We start from the raw sequence: 16,474 nt of genomic DNA on the forward strand, positions 1-16,474 counted from the left end.
TTCATTAATAAACCTGAGATGAGAAAGTTCTTGACTCCCAGCTGTGTGCTTACTCACCCAGACCGTACTACCTTTAAATCACAGTTACTGTACTCTGCAGTTTCCCTATATGCAGATCCTCACATTATGCATACTTAAGAGAGCTGATGCTGCAGAACTTAACTTCCAGGATTGTAAACTGTTAAAGTTAGTTGCTAAGTGTCAATATATTTATCACATTTTAAAACCCCAGGCAAGGGAATGAGTGGTTAGAGACATCAGAAATCTTCCACTGCCCCACGAATACAGGCTCTTAAGTAGAAAGTGCATTGTAAGGTTTTAAGAAGATTTAAGTACCAATTGTATAGAAAGAAGTAATAAGCATTTTGAGCTACAGGGATGCATACAGACAAACATTTCATTCAGGCTATTTTTTTTTTTTTTAGAGATCTGGAACTTTAACTTTTGCAAAAAGACTCAAACTTTTTTAAAGAACATTTATGTTCAGAATAAATATGGGCAAGTTTCAATCAAAATTAGAGGCTCAAAAATAAGTGTTTAGAGTGGCTTGTTATAAGTGAGTTGCATCCTTAACTGGCTAGCACTTCTCCATGGCATATGACAAATGCTTGTTTTGACTACATTTTCAAGTGTTTTTTTGAGCATAAACGTATAGCTTTTACATCAGTTTGCATGTTTCACTTAAATGCGTGGGTGTTGTTTGGGAGGGGAAAGGAGGGGGGCATTCCCCCCTCCCCCCGCCGACTGCAAGCCGTGGAATTGGTCCCTCCCCACGTGTGGCCCCATTGGCCTTACTGGAGCTGTCATCCCACCCCAAATATAGAAGTCAAACTATGCCTATGCTTAAATGTGTGCCTCTTTGACTGCTGCAATGGCTGGGTGGGAGTTGGACATGGAAAAATAGTGATACTATGTTCTCATCTTTTTCCTTTGACAGTTACAAGGCTGTTGTACTAGCAGCAAATCACTTTGGTCGATTTTTCACTGGTCAGATCACAGCTGCTGGTAAAGTTCCTCCTGCCAAGGTATGTGGACTGAGAAAATTTATTCTGTAGCAGAGGTGATTTCATGAGTAGAGCAAACCCCTGTTGATGGGTGTTAAATATTTTTTGATGGGCTTGGCTTTAGTTTCAGATTTTAGAACCTGTTTATTAATTCTGAGTCACTCCTTATTCAGGCAAAGTTTTCATTGTCTGCAACTCTGCATATAAAGAATGTTGAACTTCAATAAATTTCACTTATGCTTAACTTTTTTCAGTTTAAGCTTCTGATATAAAATCAGTTCATGCATTAGCAGGGTGGGGAGGGTTTTGGAAACTATTTGGGATTGTCAGGCTGGAACTTTGGTGTCTTAGAATCCTGATAGAAGTGGCCATTGGTTGGGTTTAATGGGGGGAATGAAAGAAAATCAGTTGAGAATGGGAAACCAAAGTTTATGTAAAATGGTGGAAACATATATTCCTTACGTCAGTCTATGTAGACTCCATGCTGTATATGGGCTGACTCCCAAATTATTAGACATTAGAAATGAATTTTATTAAATAATGTGATATTATGAACTATACCCTAGTCAATTTGGACCCTGTACTCTAAGGTAAGGTAATCTGTTAAATAGATCTGGTCAATGAGTCACATTCCCTATGGGGAATTCTGTACTATGTCAAACAGAATTGGTGCCGCTTTTCCAGATCACTTTGTATGTAGCTTGATCTCTAATAACAAATGTTATTCTAGGTCCTTATAATTGGAGGGGGAGTTGCAGGGCTAGCTTCTGCAGGAGCAGCTAAATCAATGGGAGCAGTGGTTCGAGGATTTGATACCAGGTAAGTGTGGGTGTTTAAAATGTTAGTGGCAACTCAAGCTTATCTTTAGCTTTTCATGAAATGGTGGAATGTAAACAAATCGTCCTGCCAAGGATTTTATTTCAGTTCACCCCAAAATAGAAAAATCATATCCTCAATCATTCACATTGTTCATAAGAAGTGGCTTAGAACCCACTAAAGCCAGAGGATTATACGAGTAAAATGAATGAAAGAGTGTTTACTTGTTCAAACTTTCAGGAGAAACCCCTCAGCACCTTTCAGGTCTCTGCTTATCTGGAAGCTGCAGGGGAGGAAAGAAAGAGAGGAGGCAAGGTTTATATACTCTTATTTCCCAGCATGCCTTGCCTCAGACCAGGACTACTTGGCTACCACAAGGGACTATGTTTCCCTTAAACCCTGCTATCCTGTATCCCAGAGTGAGGCCATCTGGGAATTCCTGAGCAAGGCTTTTTCCTTGCCATTGAATGGGAAGCAGAGATACAACCCACTCTGCTCCTGGAACTCAAGCATTGAGTTAGAGAAGCAGAGTCAGCAGTATGAGACATTTTAAATGCTACCATCCTAAGACTGCTTCCTCTGCCTCAGAGATCATTCTCCTGTTCCAAAGGCATTTTTAAGAGGCAAGCCAGGAATAATGGGGTAATGGTGGCCCAGAAAAATTTCCCTCATGAGCCTTAAATGTTTGTTTCTCTCATTAAAGGATTTGCTTTTATTGAATTATTGTGTGCATATCCTAGAATCATAGGACAGGAAGGGACCTTGAGAGGTCATACAGTCCACTCCCCTATACCATGGCATGACTAAGAATTATCTAGGCCATCCTGGACACGTGTTTGTCTAACCTGCTCTTAAAAATCTCCAATGATGGAGATTCCACAACCTCCCTAGGCAATTTATTCCAGTGCTTAACCACCCTGACAGTTAGGAAGTTTTTCCTAATGTCCAACCTAAACCTCCCTTACTGCAATTTAAGCCCATTGCTTCTTGTCCTAGCCTCTGAGGGTAAGAAGAACAATTTTTCTCTCTCTTCCTTGTAACAACCTTTTATGTACTTGAAAACTGTTATCATGTCCTCTCTGTCTGGAAAAGAGAAGACTAAACAAATCCAATTTTTTCAATCTTTTTTCATAGGTCATATTTTCTAGCCCTTATACGTTGTATTGGTAGTAATATTGTGTATCTGGTTATGTTTTCAAGCACCAAAGGCTTGGATATACCTTTTGTCAAATTTGAAGAAATAAAAATGAATACATATCAATTTTTTTATGGAGTGAAATGCTGCAAAAATTCTGGCAGAAGCACTCTGATTATGGAAACAGCTTTCAATCCATTACATTTAAAAATAACAATTGATTATATAAAGTGTGTGTGGGATGGGGGAGGAGGAGAAGCAAGCATTCTTCCCAATGGATTGTTTCTCAGATGCAGAAATTAAATTCCACCTTAGACTTTCCAAGTTTTCAAAATACATGTGCTCAGCAAACTGAATATTTTCATCTTGATGTGCAAGGATTTCTGTGCATAATTCCTTGCATGTTAAGATTATATTGAAATTGGAAAGTAGTCTCTGGAAACTTTATATTTTGCACTGTGCTGCCACCTGACGTTAATAAAATCCTGCAATAATAAGATTATGTGAGTGCAGGAACAACTGCAGTCTATCTGGGGTGATTATGTTCTGTATTATTATAGTATGAGTGCCTCACGATTTTTAATGTGTATATATCCTCAAACATCTTTGTCATGTACTAAAATGCTGTTATGCCCATTTTACAGAGGAGTAACTGGTCATTGGACCATACTTTCTCTCTGTGCTCTTCCTCTCTCATTGGTACTATAAGGGTCTCGAATAAAATCCTGGATGGATTGAATTGTCACTACAAAAGCTGACTTGACTTTTTTCTGTGGTCTGTGTTTTGTCTAAACCTTTAGAGCTGCAGCTTTGGAGCAATTCAAATCTCTTGGTGCTGAGCCTTTAGAAGTAGATTTAAAGGAATCTGGAGAGGGGCAAGGCGGGTACGCAAAAGAAATGTCCAAAGAGTTTATTGAAGCTGAAATGCAACTTTTTGCCAAACAATGCCAAGAAGTTGACATCATCATCAGTACAGCTCTTATTCCTGGTACGTCACCAATGCAGCAGACACGTTTTCCTCTTCTGCTCTGAATACTTTTAATATTCAATCTCCACTAACCTCAGGTAAGTTTGTGCATCTTTGGGGCTATCTTGACTCCAGTGCAAGGGAGCAGAAGGCTGTTGGTAATTCAGATTTACATAAATCTGTCCCTCCTCTTCTGTTGGTGGGTTCTAGTTCTTGAAGAGGTTGCCATATTTGTCTTTCCCACAGCTGATGCCTTATGTAAAACAGGTGTTCAGTCTAGAGGGGAGTAACCAGCGAATCATGCTGCACTATTCCTCCCTTATCAAGGACTTTCTTGTTAGAGGGGCCTCCTTTGCTGTTGGGGTTCCTGGTCCTTAGACCTTTCAGGGATGGCTCTCTGTCTTTCACCTTGGTGATTCTAATGTACTATTTTGCCACGCACTCAGCACTCTTCCGCAGCCTCAGGACTCTTGATTTTGTGAAGTTCCGTCAGTCTTGCTAGAAAATAATTAGGTATTGGGAAAATGTACAGTTTCTTTTATCAGTCAAAATTTAAAAAACTCTGTGCAGATTAAATTAATTTAAATATTTCTCCTTTTAACACAATCCTCATATTCTTTGTACATATAACATAACTAAAATTATTTTGATTCATTCTATACTATCCAGCCTAGATGTTGGTGGCCAAATTATGCTCTGTTACACTGGTGTAAACATGAAGTCTGTTGACTTCTATGTGTACTATCTTTATGCTATTGTAAATATAAAAGGAATTTGCACTAAATGAGGTGAGGCTCTGCAGAACTCCTGCCTAATTGACTCTGGAACATGTGCAGTGAATAAGACAAATCGTTCTGCAATAGTAGCTTGTGATCATGTAATTAAAATTTGAATCAAAACCAGGGGGATCAGAGTTTAAGGTTGCATGGACAAGCAATTTCTGAGTGCTTTGTTTTGCAACCTTAATATTCTTTTAACTGTTTGTGTGTGGCATTGGTGATTGTTGGGTGTGACTTCAGCTGTGAGATCTGAAATTTCTCTTCATAGAGCTTCCTTACCTTCATTTCTTGTCAATAGATTATTTTAATATTTGCTTACATAAGAAAAATCCAGAAATAAATGCATTCTCTCACTTAAATAAGCTTGAAGTTGCTCTTTTAAGGCCCCTGTTGCATAAAGAGACTCGCTTGCACAGTTTGACTGGATTCATTGGGATTCCACTGGCTGAATCCCTTTGCAAGATCCAGGCCTAACTTCTGCAGAAACCATACACCTGGAATGAATAGGGATGACAATGCTCCTAGATCCTATTGCTGCTTGTATTTGGAGATCCAGAGGCACTTTAGAAATACTTCTAGTTTATTTTTCAAAGGTAAATTTGCAGGTCATATCCCAAAGATAAATAAAATAAAACAAAATGCAGAATAGCATCTTTTAACATTGTTTTTTACATAACTAAAAATGTGCTTTTGGGAGAACAGCATTTTATTATTTCTTGAGGGGTCATGAGGAGGTTTTACACTTATTTGGGGAAAAAATTATACTATCTTTTCTCTCTGCAAATACACACAAATGTAGGTCACATACGAGTTTGAAAACATTCAAACTAGAGACCAAATTCCCTCCTTAATGTTCACATACAATTTCTGTTGAGTTGTGTGGTAACTATATGCAGATAGGTATATTTCTCTGAGGGGAGAATTTGGCCCATGGATATTAGCCACAGGATGTGACATGTAAGTGTAGCCTGCTATGTTTTCTTGTCTTACCAGGTAAAAAAGCTCCTATCTTGTTTCGTAAAGACATGATTGAATCAATGAAAGAAGGTTCAGTTGTTGTGGATTTAGCTTCAGAAGCAGGAGGAAATTTTGAAACTACTAAACCAGGAGAGCTTTATGTACACAAGGTATGGGCTTTCTTATGCAGCTGTTCTGGATTTATAAGAGTGTGTGTAGTTTGAGGACTCCACAGCTTATAAACTAAACACTAAAAATGTGTAGCTTCCTGGTCTACCATATAGGCTTAAAAAAAAAAAAAAAGATATATGACTAACACTTTGTCACCAGTCATATTTTTAAAAGACAAATGTAATTCAAGGCCTGCTCAAGAAGGATTGCCTTTAAACAGATCATGTTTCTTAGACTTGGTAAAGACTGATCTGCCTCAGCTATGACAAAGGCTATGGCTACACTACAGAGCTTACGGCGGAACTGCTAATGCAGACACTCTATGCCAGTGGGAGAGCGCTCCTGTCAACTTAATTACTTTAGCCCCACAAGTGGCAGTAGCTATGTCGGTAGGAGAAGCCATCCCGCCAACATTACGTTGTCCACACCAGCACTTAAGTTGGTGTAACTTGGGTCGCTCAGGGTGGCTTATTGACATCCCTAAGTGATATAACTTATATCAACATAAGCTGTAAAGTAGCCATAGCCTGATATTTTTTTCTCCTTCTGTATTTAACTCAACTTGTTTTGGGATACCTAATTCAAAAAGACCAAATCTGTCTAATTTGGTAGGTTAAATAATTTGACTATTTCAGTTAAATGTTGTGTTCTGTTGAAAATTGATAGTAACTGTTTTTTCTTTTGCTAATGAATATAATTTACATCTCTTTGGCAGACTTCAGTTTCACAGAACAGAAATACGTCTTCATAGTCTTAGAAGTTAAATTATTTTATTTCTTTAGATTTGAACAATAAAATGATACATATAGAAAGTTTCTAAGCACCCTGAAACTAACTTAAACATTGCAACATTTAGTACCACACTTAGGAAGGAAAAATCAAATACACAAATACAAAATGGGAAATAACTGGCCAGGAAGTAGTACTGCAGAAAAAGATCTGGGAGTTATAGTAGATCACAAATTGAACATGAGCTAACAATGAAATGAAGTTGCAAAAAAAGGCTAATATCATTCGGGAGTGAATTAACAAAGATTGTTGTAGCTAAGACATGGGAGGTAATTGTACTACTTACTAGACATGGTGAGTCTTCTGCTGGAGTATTTTGTCCAGTTTTAGGTGCCACGCTCTAAGAAAAATGTGGACATACTGAAGGCAGTCCAAAGGAAAGCAAAAAAAATTATAAAAGGTTTAGAAAACCTGACCTATGAGGAAAGGTTAAAAAAGAAGGGAGGGGGGCATATTTAGTCTTGAGAAAAGAAGTCTGAAGGGCAACCTTATAATAGTCTAATAGTTTAGTATAATCAGTTATGTTAAATGCTGTCATAAAGACAATGATGATCAATTGTGCTCCATATCAACTGAAAGTAGGTCAAGAAGTAATCTGCTTAGTCCGCAGCAAGCGAGATTTAGGTTAGATGTTAGGAAAAACTTCCTAACTATAGAATAGTTAAGTACTGGAATAGGTTACGAAAGGAGATTGTGGAATCCCCATTACTGGAGATTTTTAAGATCATGTTAGACAAACGCTTGTCAGGGATGGTGTAGTTATAGTTGATCCTGCCTCAGCATGGGGGAATGGATTAGATGACCTCTTAAGGTCCTTTCAGCCCCACAATTTTATGATTGTGATTAAAAAAGCAAATATAGCCAAGGACAAATAACTCGACTCAGCCAGACAACCAACTATAAAAAAGCTCCTTTCCATCCCCTCATCAATCTGGGAACACACCCTTAACGCTCTCCCAAAAGACTGAAAAGATTTAATAGGCTATTCTGTCCACCTCTCATCTGGCTGCTTAAAGTACCTGAAGTTATAACAGAGTATTTTTGAAATTAGAGATGAAAAAATGCTCAGGTAGTGCATCCCTCTTAACATTCAGGCTTAATCCCAATGGTGTGCAAAGTGGATGGATTTACTCATGTTGTGATATAAACACTGTTGGTAAAAAACACAAACAATAAGTGTAAATCTTAATGCAACAGTTTGTTTTGTAACTCATTAAAATCTATACAAACCTGTACTAAAACTAAACTTGCTACTTGATGTGCATATCCAGAAAGGTTTGGGATGTTTAGAAACCCTGTTTCTTTTGAGAATTATACTGGACTTTTAAATATTTCACTTGGTTTTATTTAGGGAGTTACACATATAGGTTACACAGACCTTCCAAGTAGAATGGCTACCCAGGCCAGTACTCTGTACTCCAACAATGTTACCAAACTTCTAAAGGCTATAAGTCCTGATAAGGAAAACTTCTACTTCAATCTGAAGGACCAATTTGACTATGGCACTCTGGACCATGTTGTTAGAGGCACTGTGGTAATGAAGGTAAGTCAGCATACTATGTCTTAATAACGTATTTTTGTTTACTTCCCAGACTTATCATTGAAATCTCCTTAAATCCATCCTAAGGAGGTAAATATTCTCTGTCTTTTATGTGTAGCTTGTGAAACACAGCCTTGTTCCTGTGTTCATGTTAAACATTCCTCTGGTCTGTGCAATGATTGTGTTATCACTACTTTTTTTTATTAAAGGGCCACCATCAATTTGAAAAGCACATTTATCTGAAAATGCTGTGCCTGCTACAGTTAACAGAAAAGCCTAAGATTTCTGTAACTGCAAAAAACAAAAATGTTTTTCTGTATTTTTTGTTTGCTTGCTTTGTGAATTTTGACAATACTTTCTGAGTAAACATTTATGCTGTTCGCATTTATAGTCAGTGTTCCCCTTGCTGAAAAGATCCTTATAAGCATCCTAAAGGGAGCAGAAAAATAAAATAAAACTAAAACTTCTAAAATCTATTTTTAAGGAATTTAAACAAATAAAAATTAGGAGATTCTACTTAAAGGGAGCTCTAGCAGAAATAGAATTTTAACATTACATTTAAAAATAGATCAAGTAGACAGTGTCCTTTCAAGTTGTTTTTTAGTGTAGGTCAAAGCCAAAGGAAACTTGAAGGCCTTAATTTATTCATAGAACAGGTCCAGCATCGGCAATGGTAATGCAAATTTCTCCTCTTTCCATATTAATGTGCCTCGTTTGTGATCTTATGGAACGTTTAAATGAGAGGGATTGTTCATTGTGATATTGGTGTCTGTCCACTAGAACCTGGAATAAGACCTTGAATTAGTTTCCTCATATTCCAACTTTAACTGGGAAGGGAATGAGTTATATATAGATACTGTATTGTGCTTTTTTGTCCTAACGTGTGCTTAACAGTACATGTAATCAAGAGAGACTCCTCTGGGCAGGAAATATGTCTGTCTATATGTTTGAGAGGCAACATGGCTTAGATAAGGCACTGGGCCGATAGTCAGGAGACTGTTACCCACTCTACTACTGACACGCTGTATGACCTTGGGCAGGTTGCTTAACCTTTCTGTACTTCTGTTTGCCCTCCTGGCCCTTGTTTGTCTTGTGTCTTTAGATTGTAAGTTCTTTAGCAAAGAGCAAAGCTCTTACTGTATGTTGTACAGTGCCTAGCATAGTGGGGCCCTGATATTGATTGGAAATTCTAGCTGCTAGTATAATATACTCCCTCAGGTGCCTAGCACAATGTTAATTCTGTGAATAAATAATAATGGGGGTGGGGAGATGCTACTGTCAGTGGGGAACGGGAGGGACAAGAGGGGGAGCGAGGGAAGCTACTGAGACTGGATGTGGCGGGGGAACCAGCTCCAGGCTGGTGAGGGATGACCTGGAAGTTCCTACTTCTGTTTGTATGGCAGTTCCTGGTGCCCTGGCTCCCCACCCCAGTGGCTGGCACACACATTCCTGCCCTCCCCCAAGCTGAGTATCTCTTCCAGGACCTGTAGTAGTTGGAAGATAGGGAGAAGAGAATTGTTCCTACCTGCTTCCTGATGGCCGGCCCAATCTCGCGTACCAGCCCCTCCTCTGGGTCAGAAACCTAGCTGGATCCTGCCCTTGCCTCTGAGATATTTGCAGGGGAGGGGAGGGCAGAAACATACATCCGCCCTTTCAATATTTCCGTTGCGGGGGTTCCAGCCCCTGCCCACCTCTGGTTCCATTGTCCCGTACAATAATCTTTAACTTTGTCTAAAAAGATGTTTGTTATGAAGACCATTCTGTTCATAATGATGGCTCTTATTTGACAAGCCACAAACCCGATTTTCACCCGTCATTCTTTGATTTGGATCTTGACTCTTGTCTAAATAATTTATTGTTTGAACAAGCAGCAATGACCAGCTGGGCAAGCCATCTGTCATTCTAGCAGTAACTGTAACTTTTTGTATTGTCAGGATGGCAAGGTGATTTTTCCAGCACCTCCACCAAACAACATTCCTCAGGGAGTCCCTGTGAAACAGAAGAGTGTGGCTGAGCTGGAAGCCGAGAAGGCAGCCATGATCACACCTTTTAGAAAAACTATGACTACTGCATCAGCATACACTGCAGGTGAGAGAATTTAGTTACCTAACCCTGGATGTAGTTGCAATGTCAGCGTGTTGTGTGCTAAATTCAGCCTCTTGGAACCTTAGGCTTGTCTACATGGGAAAAGTATTCAGAGTAGCAACTGTGTTAGTCTGTATCCACAAAAAGAAAAGGAGTACTTGTGGCACCTTAGAGACTAACCAATTTATTTGAGCATAAGCTTTCGTGAGCTACCGCTCACTTCATCGGATGCATTCAGTGGAAAATACAGTGGGGAGAGTTTTATATACATAGAGAACATGAAACAATGGGTGTTACCATACACACTGTAACGAGAGTGATCAGGTAAGGTGAGCTATTACCAGCAGAAGAGCCGGCGGGGGGGGAAACCTTTTGTAGTGATCACTACAAAAGGTCCCCCCCCCCCCCCCCGCCGGCTCTTCTGCTGGTAATAGCTCACCTTACCTGATCACTCTCGTTACAGTGTGTATGGTAACACCCATTGTTTCATGTTCTCTATGTATATAACTCTCCCCACTGTATTTTCCACTGAATGCATCCGATGAAGTGAGCTGTAGCTCACGAAAGCTTATGCTCAAATAAATTGGTTAGTCTCTAAAGGTGCTACAAGTACTCCTTTTCTTTTTATGGAGAAAGTAGTTTATCTTAATTCACTTTGGAAGTAAATCAAGCTGAACTGAATTAAGATCACTTTAATTCTGAATAAGAGCATCCACACAGGATGCAGTGTAACTAATCCACTTTAAAAGTTAATTCACATGAATTTTCCTGGGCATAACCATGTAGACAAGTTCTTAATGAAAAATAGTAACTTTAATCTTTCCATTAGTAACTAGTTCTAACCTGGTTGACTGCTGACTTAGTGTAAAAACAATGCAATAATTGTTTCTTGGAGAACAAAACGTAAAGAATCTCACCAGAAATGCAGGTATAACAACATCTCAAATAGTCCAGAGTAATTAGGCATGCATGTGTGTATGTTTGGCGTACTTAATTACGAATTTGTGAAATACTTAGTATTCCAGCAAAGTTCTTGGAGTGTATGTGTTTGAGTTCTTTTTTGGAAGTGAATTTTTTTCACGCTTTACTGGACAATAAAAGACACTAATTGCCCACCAACTTTGCTAAGTATTGGGAACAAGTTTGTTTTTGAAGAATAAGCAGCAGGCAATGGAAGTTGCCAGTAGGTTTTCAATTAGCATTTTACGTGCACCAATATTGTACATTAGCCTATTAAGGAATTCAGAATATGTAATTGCTATGTTTGTTTTCTTTTCTTCTTTAAAACTCATGGTTTAAGTATTGCAACGGAATTTCAGCATGATTGTGTTACTCTTATTTAGCTTTTGTATTTAATCAAAACAGGAGAGACACCACATTCAGCACTACCTTTCCTAAGGTAGAAAGCTCTTCTACCAGTGTAGCTTTGTCTGTGTGCATAAGAAAAATCCAGAGAGCATGTTTATTAATAAAGATCAGCACCTGCAGAGCCTCCCTTCAGGTCCACAGATCTGATTAAATTCACACACAAAACTGTACTTGATATTTAGCTCAATGCTGTCACAGTTCAGGGCAGCTGCATCTGTATTCCCCTTCATGGCCCAGCAAGAGCACTTGCTATTGGGTCCCTGCTCCTCAGCTGGTACCTCTCTTGGGCAGAGACCCACGTCTCTCTCTGTCTTGACTGGGGTATTTCCCAACTGCACAGGTCCCTTCCTGAACTGTGACCTCCCCAAGAAACTCCGGCTCCCTACGCTGGTCTGCTTTATTTTTTGCTTCAGAGACAGTAGACTGTATAATTGCCTACAGTTCAGCTATCACACAGTGCTTTCTAAGCAAGCACATGTATTCTTAAGGTAAAAGAGAAAACATTAACAAATAATAAAAGAACATACATGCATGGTAATAAGCTTACCAGAGATCATCTCCCTACTCTAACAAGGGCTCTGTCTGGTGAACAGTCCTTCAGACTCCACCCAGGGATTTTCCTGTGGTCAGAGGTTCATCACAGCTTCACCTCAGAATAAGCCTACTCGTGAGTCAGAGAGTCCCTCCTTTATCCAGTTTGGGTCTCTGAAGACACCATGAATAGGTAGTCAGCCAGACAATGGGTTTCCCCTTCAGGGGGAAACTTCAGAAGGCTGATTTCTTACATAATTGGAGTGAGTGCATTTTCATAACCTCTTAAAAGAAGTTACATACAATCCCTCAATACTACATAAATATTTGCATTTTTAATGTAATGGGCTCCTACAGTACTTAAACCTTATTGAATTAATTTTAATTTAATTCAGTCAGGTTTGTCCAAGATATTGTCATATCTGTCACAAATGCTTTACTCCCATTGTACAGAATTTAAAGCTATAAGTACATTTGCAATCTGGACAGTAGTAGTAACTTGAGATGAACTCCTCCCAACACCTGGGCTGACACAGACAGTTAAAGTCTTATTGGATTTGCCAACTCAAATTTCAAAGTAGCCTTTGAGCTGATAAGCTATAATTAGTCCCCTATAACTATAACTGCTGAGTTAATGATTTACTAATTAAGGAGTCTCCAAGTGGGCATTACTATTTTAGAGAGAGCCTTTACCAGCTATTGGGTAACTTAGTTTAAATAGTGAGCCCAGTGCAGTCTGGTTGAGATAGACTTGTTCCATTGTTTCTGGCTTTCAGTTTGACGAGGATGGCATTTCCCCCTTTCTTTCCTCCTGGGAGTTTGCCATGTCTTTTTTAGCACTGGGAGGGAGCAGATGGGTGAGGGCCCTCTGGACCTTGTTCTCTTGGCTCATGTTTAGGGCTGGATCTGCCAGAAGGAATAATGGGCTTCCATTCACCTTTTACACAGCAAGGCAGCAATCTTCCTTGGTCTTCAGACCTTGGCATTTCCTGTTGTCTTTCATCACAAGAAATAATTTTCAGCAAAACAAGGGGTGCACAGCCAATGCTATTTCGTGCATGGGTCAGCAGGAGTGCATCAAGGGTGACACAGTTGGCTATTCATGGTCTGGTCAGATTGGGAGAGATGCTCCCTTGTCCCTTCTGATTGCGGGTCTCTCGTACTGTCTAGGTCAACATTCTGTCACAGTTCTCTTTGACAACCATCTGATTTTCACATCCCATGTGCCATTTGCTTGGAGTACCCATTACAAAAACCTTTTATTTCTGTAAACTGTGCAGATTTATTCTGGACAACAAACTGGAACCACATGTTTCCATAATTGATCACTTTTCAATGTAGGCCTGCATTTCAAGCCTCTGTTCATTGGCTGAGCCTCAGTCAGGGGGTGGGGCTATGAAGAAGGCCAGAGCTTTATAGAACAGTGAGCAAGCGACCAGGGACCGCTAACGGGGAGTTTCGAGAGGGAGTTTGGAAGGGGAGTGGAAAGGGGGCGAGGTACACTTGCCATTCTTTAAAACCTTTAAACTAGACTATAATCAAAACATCTTGATTTAAACAAAAACCCTATCATTAACCTAGGTAGCTGTAGGAGAGAATGGAGGCAGAAGCCCAGCAGCAGAGTGGGGGCTATCCTGTTTATTGCACTCGGTGTAGCATGTATGATTACCTGTCCTGTGGGCGGCTGGCATATGTGTGCATTCAGTGCAAGGAGCTCCTGGCCCTCTGAGACCGTGTACGGGCTTTGGAGGCCAGGGTGGCGGAACTGGAGGAGCTAAGGGAGGCAGAGAGGTATGTTGATGAGGCTTTCCAGGAGACTGTAGATTTGTCCCGCCTCTGGTCAGACAGCCTCTGCACTGTTAAGGAGGATGAAAGGCCCAGAGAAGGAGAGCAGTCAATGGGAGCAGAGGGAAACCTTCCCAGAGTTGGGGCCCTCTTTCCAGATGATGATGGGATATCCTCTCGCACTGAGGTTACCTATCCGGGGGAGGGAACTCCGGTCATTAGGAAAAGGCAGGTGTTCATAATGGGAGATTTGATAATTAGAAACATAGGTAGCTGGGTTTGTGATGACTGGGAGAACCATATGGTGGCTTGCCTGCCTGGTGTGAAGGTTGAGGATCTCTCAAGGCATCTAGATAGACTTATGTGTAGTGCTGGGGAGGAGCCGGTGGTTGTGGTACATGTAGGTACCAATGACGTAGGGAAGGGTAGGAGAGAAGTCCTGGAGGCCAAATTTAGGCTGCTAGGAAAGAGACTGAAATCCAGGACCTCTACGGTGGCATTCTCAGAAATACTTCCAGTTCCACGGGCAGGGCCAGGTAGGCAGGCAGAGCTTCAGAGTCTCAATGCGTGGATGAGACGATGGTATAGACAGGAGGGGTTTAGATTTACTAGGAACTGGGGACACTTTTTCGTTTAGGTGGAGCCCATCCTTTCTGTATAGGCTCCCCCTATCCCAAAAGTAGATCCAAACTGCTGGCACTTAACATTAAAAAGGTTGCAGAGCAGTTTTTAAACTAAGAGATGGGAGAAAGCCAATTGCTGCAGAGGCACACGTGGATTGGACAGAGACTTCTCTTAGAGGAGAGTCTATTGATAGAGATTCTCTAGGTTTTAGTCAGGAGGAGAGCATGGAAGAGGATAAAGAATCTGACACATCAGAAGAGGGCAGACAAATAAACAGTGACAAGTTTTTAAAGTGCTTGTACACAAATACTAGAAGTCTAAATAATAAGATGGGTGAACTAGAGTGTCTCGTGTTAAAGGAGGATATTGATATAGTAGGGATCACAGAAACCTGGTGGAGTGAGGACAATCAATGGGACACAATTGTTAGGGGGCTTATTCCTTCACCCACTTACTTCCCTGGTCCTTCTCACATGAACAGAGAGCAATAATACCCAAAGTCCAAAGGTGCAAACAATTCAGTGTTTATTGGGGGTGAACTTCCAGCAAGCATGATTCCAGTTTCCTTCCTTAGTGTCCCCCTTCCCAGCTCTGACACCACAGGGCCTTACCTGTGTCCCTGTTCCCATTCCTGCCCTTAGCTAAACATGATTCCAATTTCCCCACCCCATTCCCTGTTCCCATTCCTCCCCCCACACAGTTCCTGATTGACTGCAGACTATACAGTAAAACTTGAGTTTTGCTTAGCTATACCTTAACCAATCATTTTACTGAAATTTAACTAACCAATCCTAACATATTGTAACATGATTATTTAATCAATTATATCCCACCACCTTAATTAGTTTACACCCAGCAAAATTAATTATACAGCAGACAGAAACAATCATAGAACCAGACAGAAATTATACAGACAAACAATAGGGAGATGGGGACTACAGTGATAGAACAACAAAGAAATAAGGATTTCACATCCCAGCTATTGTTAAGTGAGTTCTTGCCAGACAGGATGCTATAAAATGAAGTTTCCTTTTACATCTTCTAGGCACTTCCCTTTCTCTGGAGGCGATAGGCATTATTAGGACAGGATTGTATTCCTAACAGCCCAATAGCATCTTATTTCAATGTGACTAATTTGGAATGTAAGGATCTGACCATTCGCTTCCCAGCTTATGGCTGCCTCTGCTGCTTAGCCAAAGATCTTAGCCTAAGCACAGGGCCTCAGACTGTCACAGTAAGAGAAGGACCTAACACCGGCAGACAGTGATTTTGGTTCTTTCTTTTATTTCTCTAAAACTAGCTAAGTGATAAGAATACACCTAAATTCTTAGCGTATAGTCCTTTACAGACAGGCCTGAATATCTATATCCTAACAACAATCATTCCGGGGTACAAAATATATCGGAAGGACAGAACTGGTCATGCTGGGGGGATGAGTGGCACTATATGTGAAAGAAAATGTAGAATCAAATGAAATAAAAATCTTAAATGAATCCACATGTTCCATAGAATCTCTATGGATAGTAGTTCCATGCTGAAATAAGAATATAACAGTAGGGATCTATTATCGACCACCTGACCAGGACAGTGATAGTGACAATGAAATGCTAAGGGAGATTAGAGAGGCTATCAAAATAAAGAACTAAATAATATTGGGGGATTTCAATTATCCCCATATTGACTAGGTACATGTCACCTCAGGACGAAATGCAGAGTCAAAATTTCTCGATACTTTAAATGACTGCTTCTTGGAGCAGCTGGTACAGAAACCCACAAGGGGAGAGGCAACTCTCGATCTAGTCCTGAGTGGAGCGCAGGATCTGGTCCAAGAGGTAACTATAATAGGACCATAATATAATAACATTTAACATTCCTGTGGTGGGAAGAACACCTCAACAGCCCAACACTGTGGCATTTAATTTC

At 40.2% G+C, this 16,474-nt stretch overlaps 1 protein-coding gene across 8 annotated transcripts in view; it reads left to right on the forward strand.

The window, feature by feature from the left end:
* Positions 1–16,474, forward strand: part of NNT (nicotinamide nucleotide transhydrogenase) — a 92,894-nt gene that overhangs the window by 30,348 nt on the left and 46,072 nt on the right. For all 8 annotated transcript variants that reach the window (XM_073343880.1, XM_073343878.1, XM_073343879.1 and 5 more), the window contains 6 exons: positions 938–1,025; positions 1,735–1,823; positions 3,756–3,943; positions 5,695–5,828; positions 7,970–8,161; positions 10,093–10,246. In XM_073343880.1, coding sequence (XP_073199981.1) covers positions 938–1,025; positions 1,735–1,823; positions 3,756–3,943; positions 5,695–5,828; positions 7,970–8,161; positions 10,093–10,246 — 845 coding nt within the window. The remainder of the gene's footprint in view (positions 1–937; positions 1,026–1,734; positions 1,824–3,755; positions 3,944–5,694; positions 5,829–7,969; positions 8,162–10,092; positions 10,247–16,474) is intronic.

The sequence above is a fragment of the Lepidochelys kempii genome, chromosome 5 (genome assembly GCF_965140265.1).
Source record: "Lepidochelys kempii isolate rLepKem1 chromosome 5, rLepKem1.hap2, whole genome shotgun sequence".
Lineage (NCBI taxonomy): Eukaryota > Metazoa > Chordata > Testudines > Cheloniidae > Lepidochelys > Lepidochelys kempii.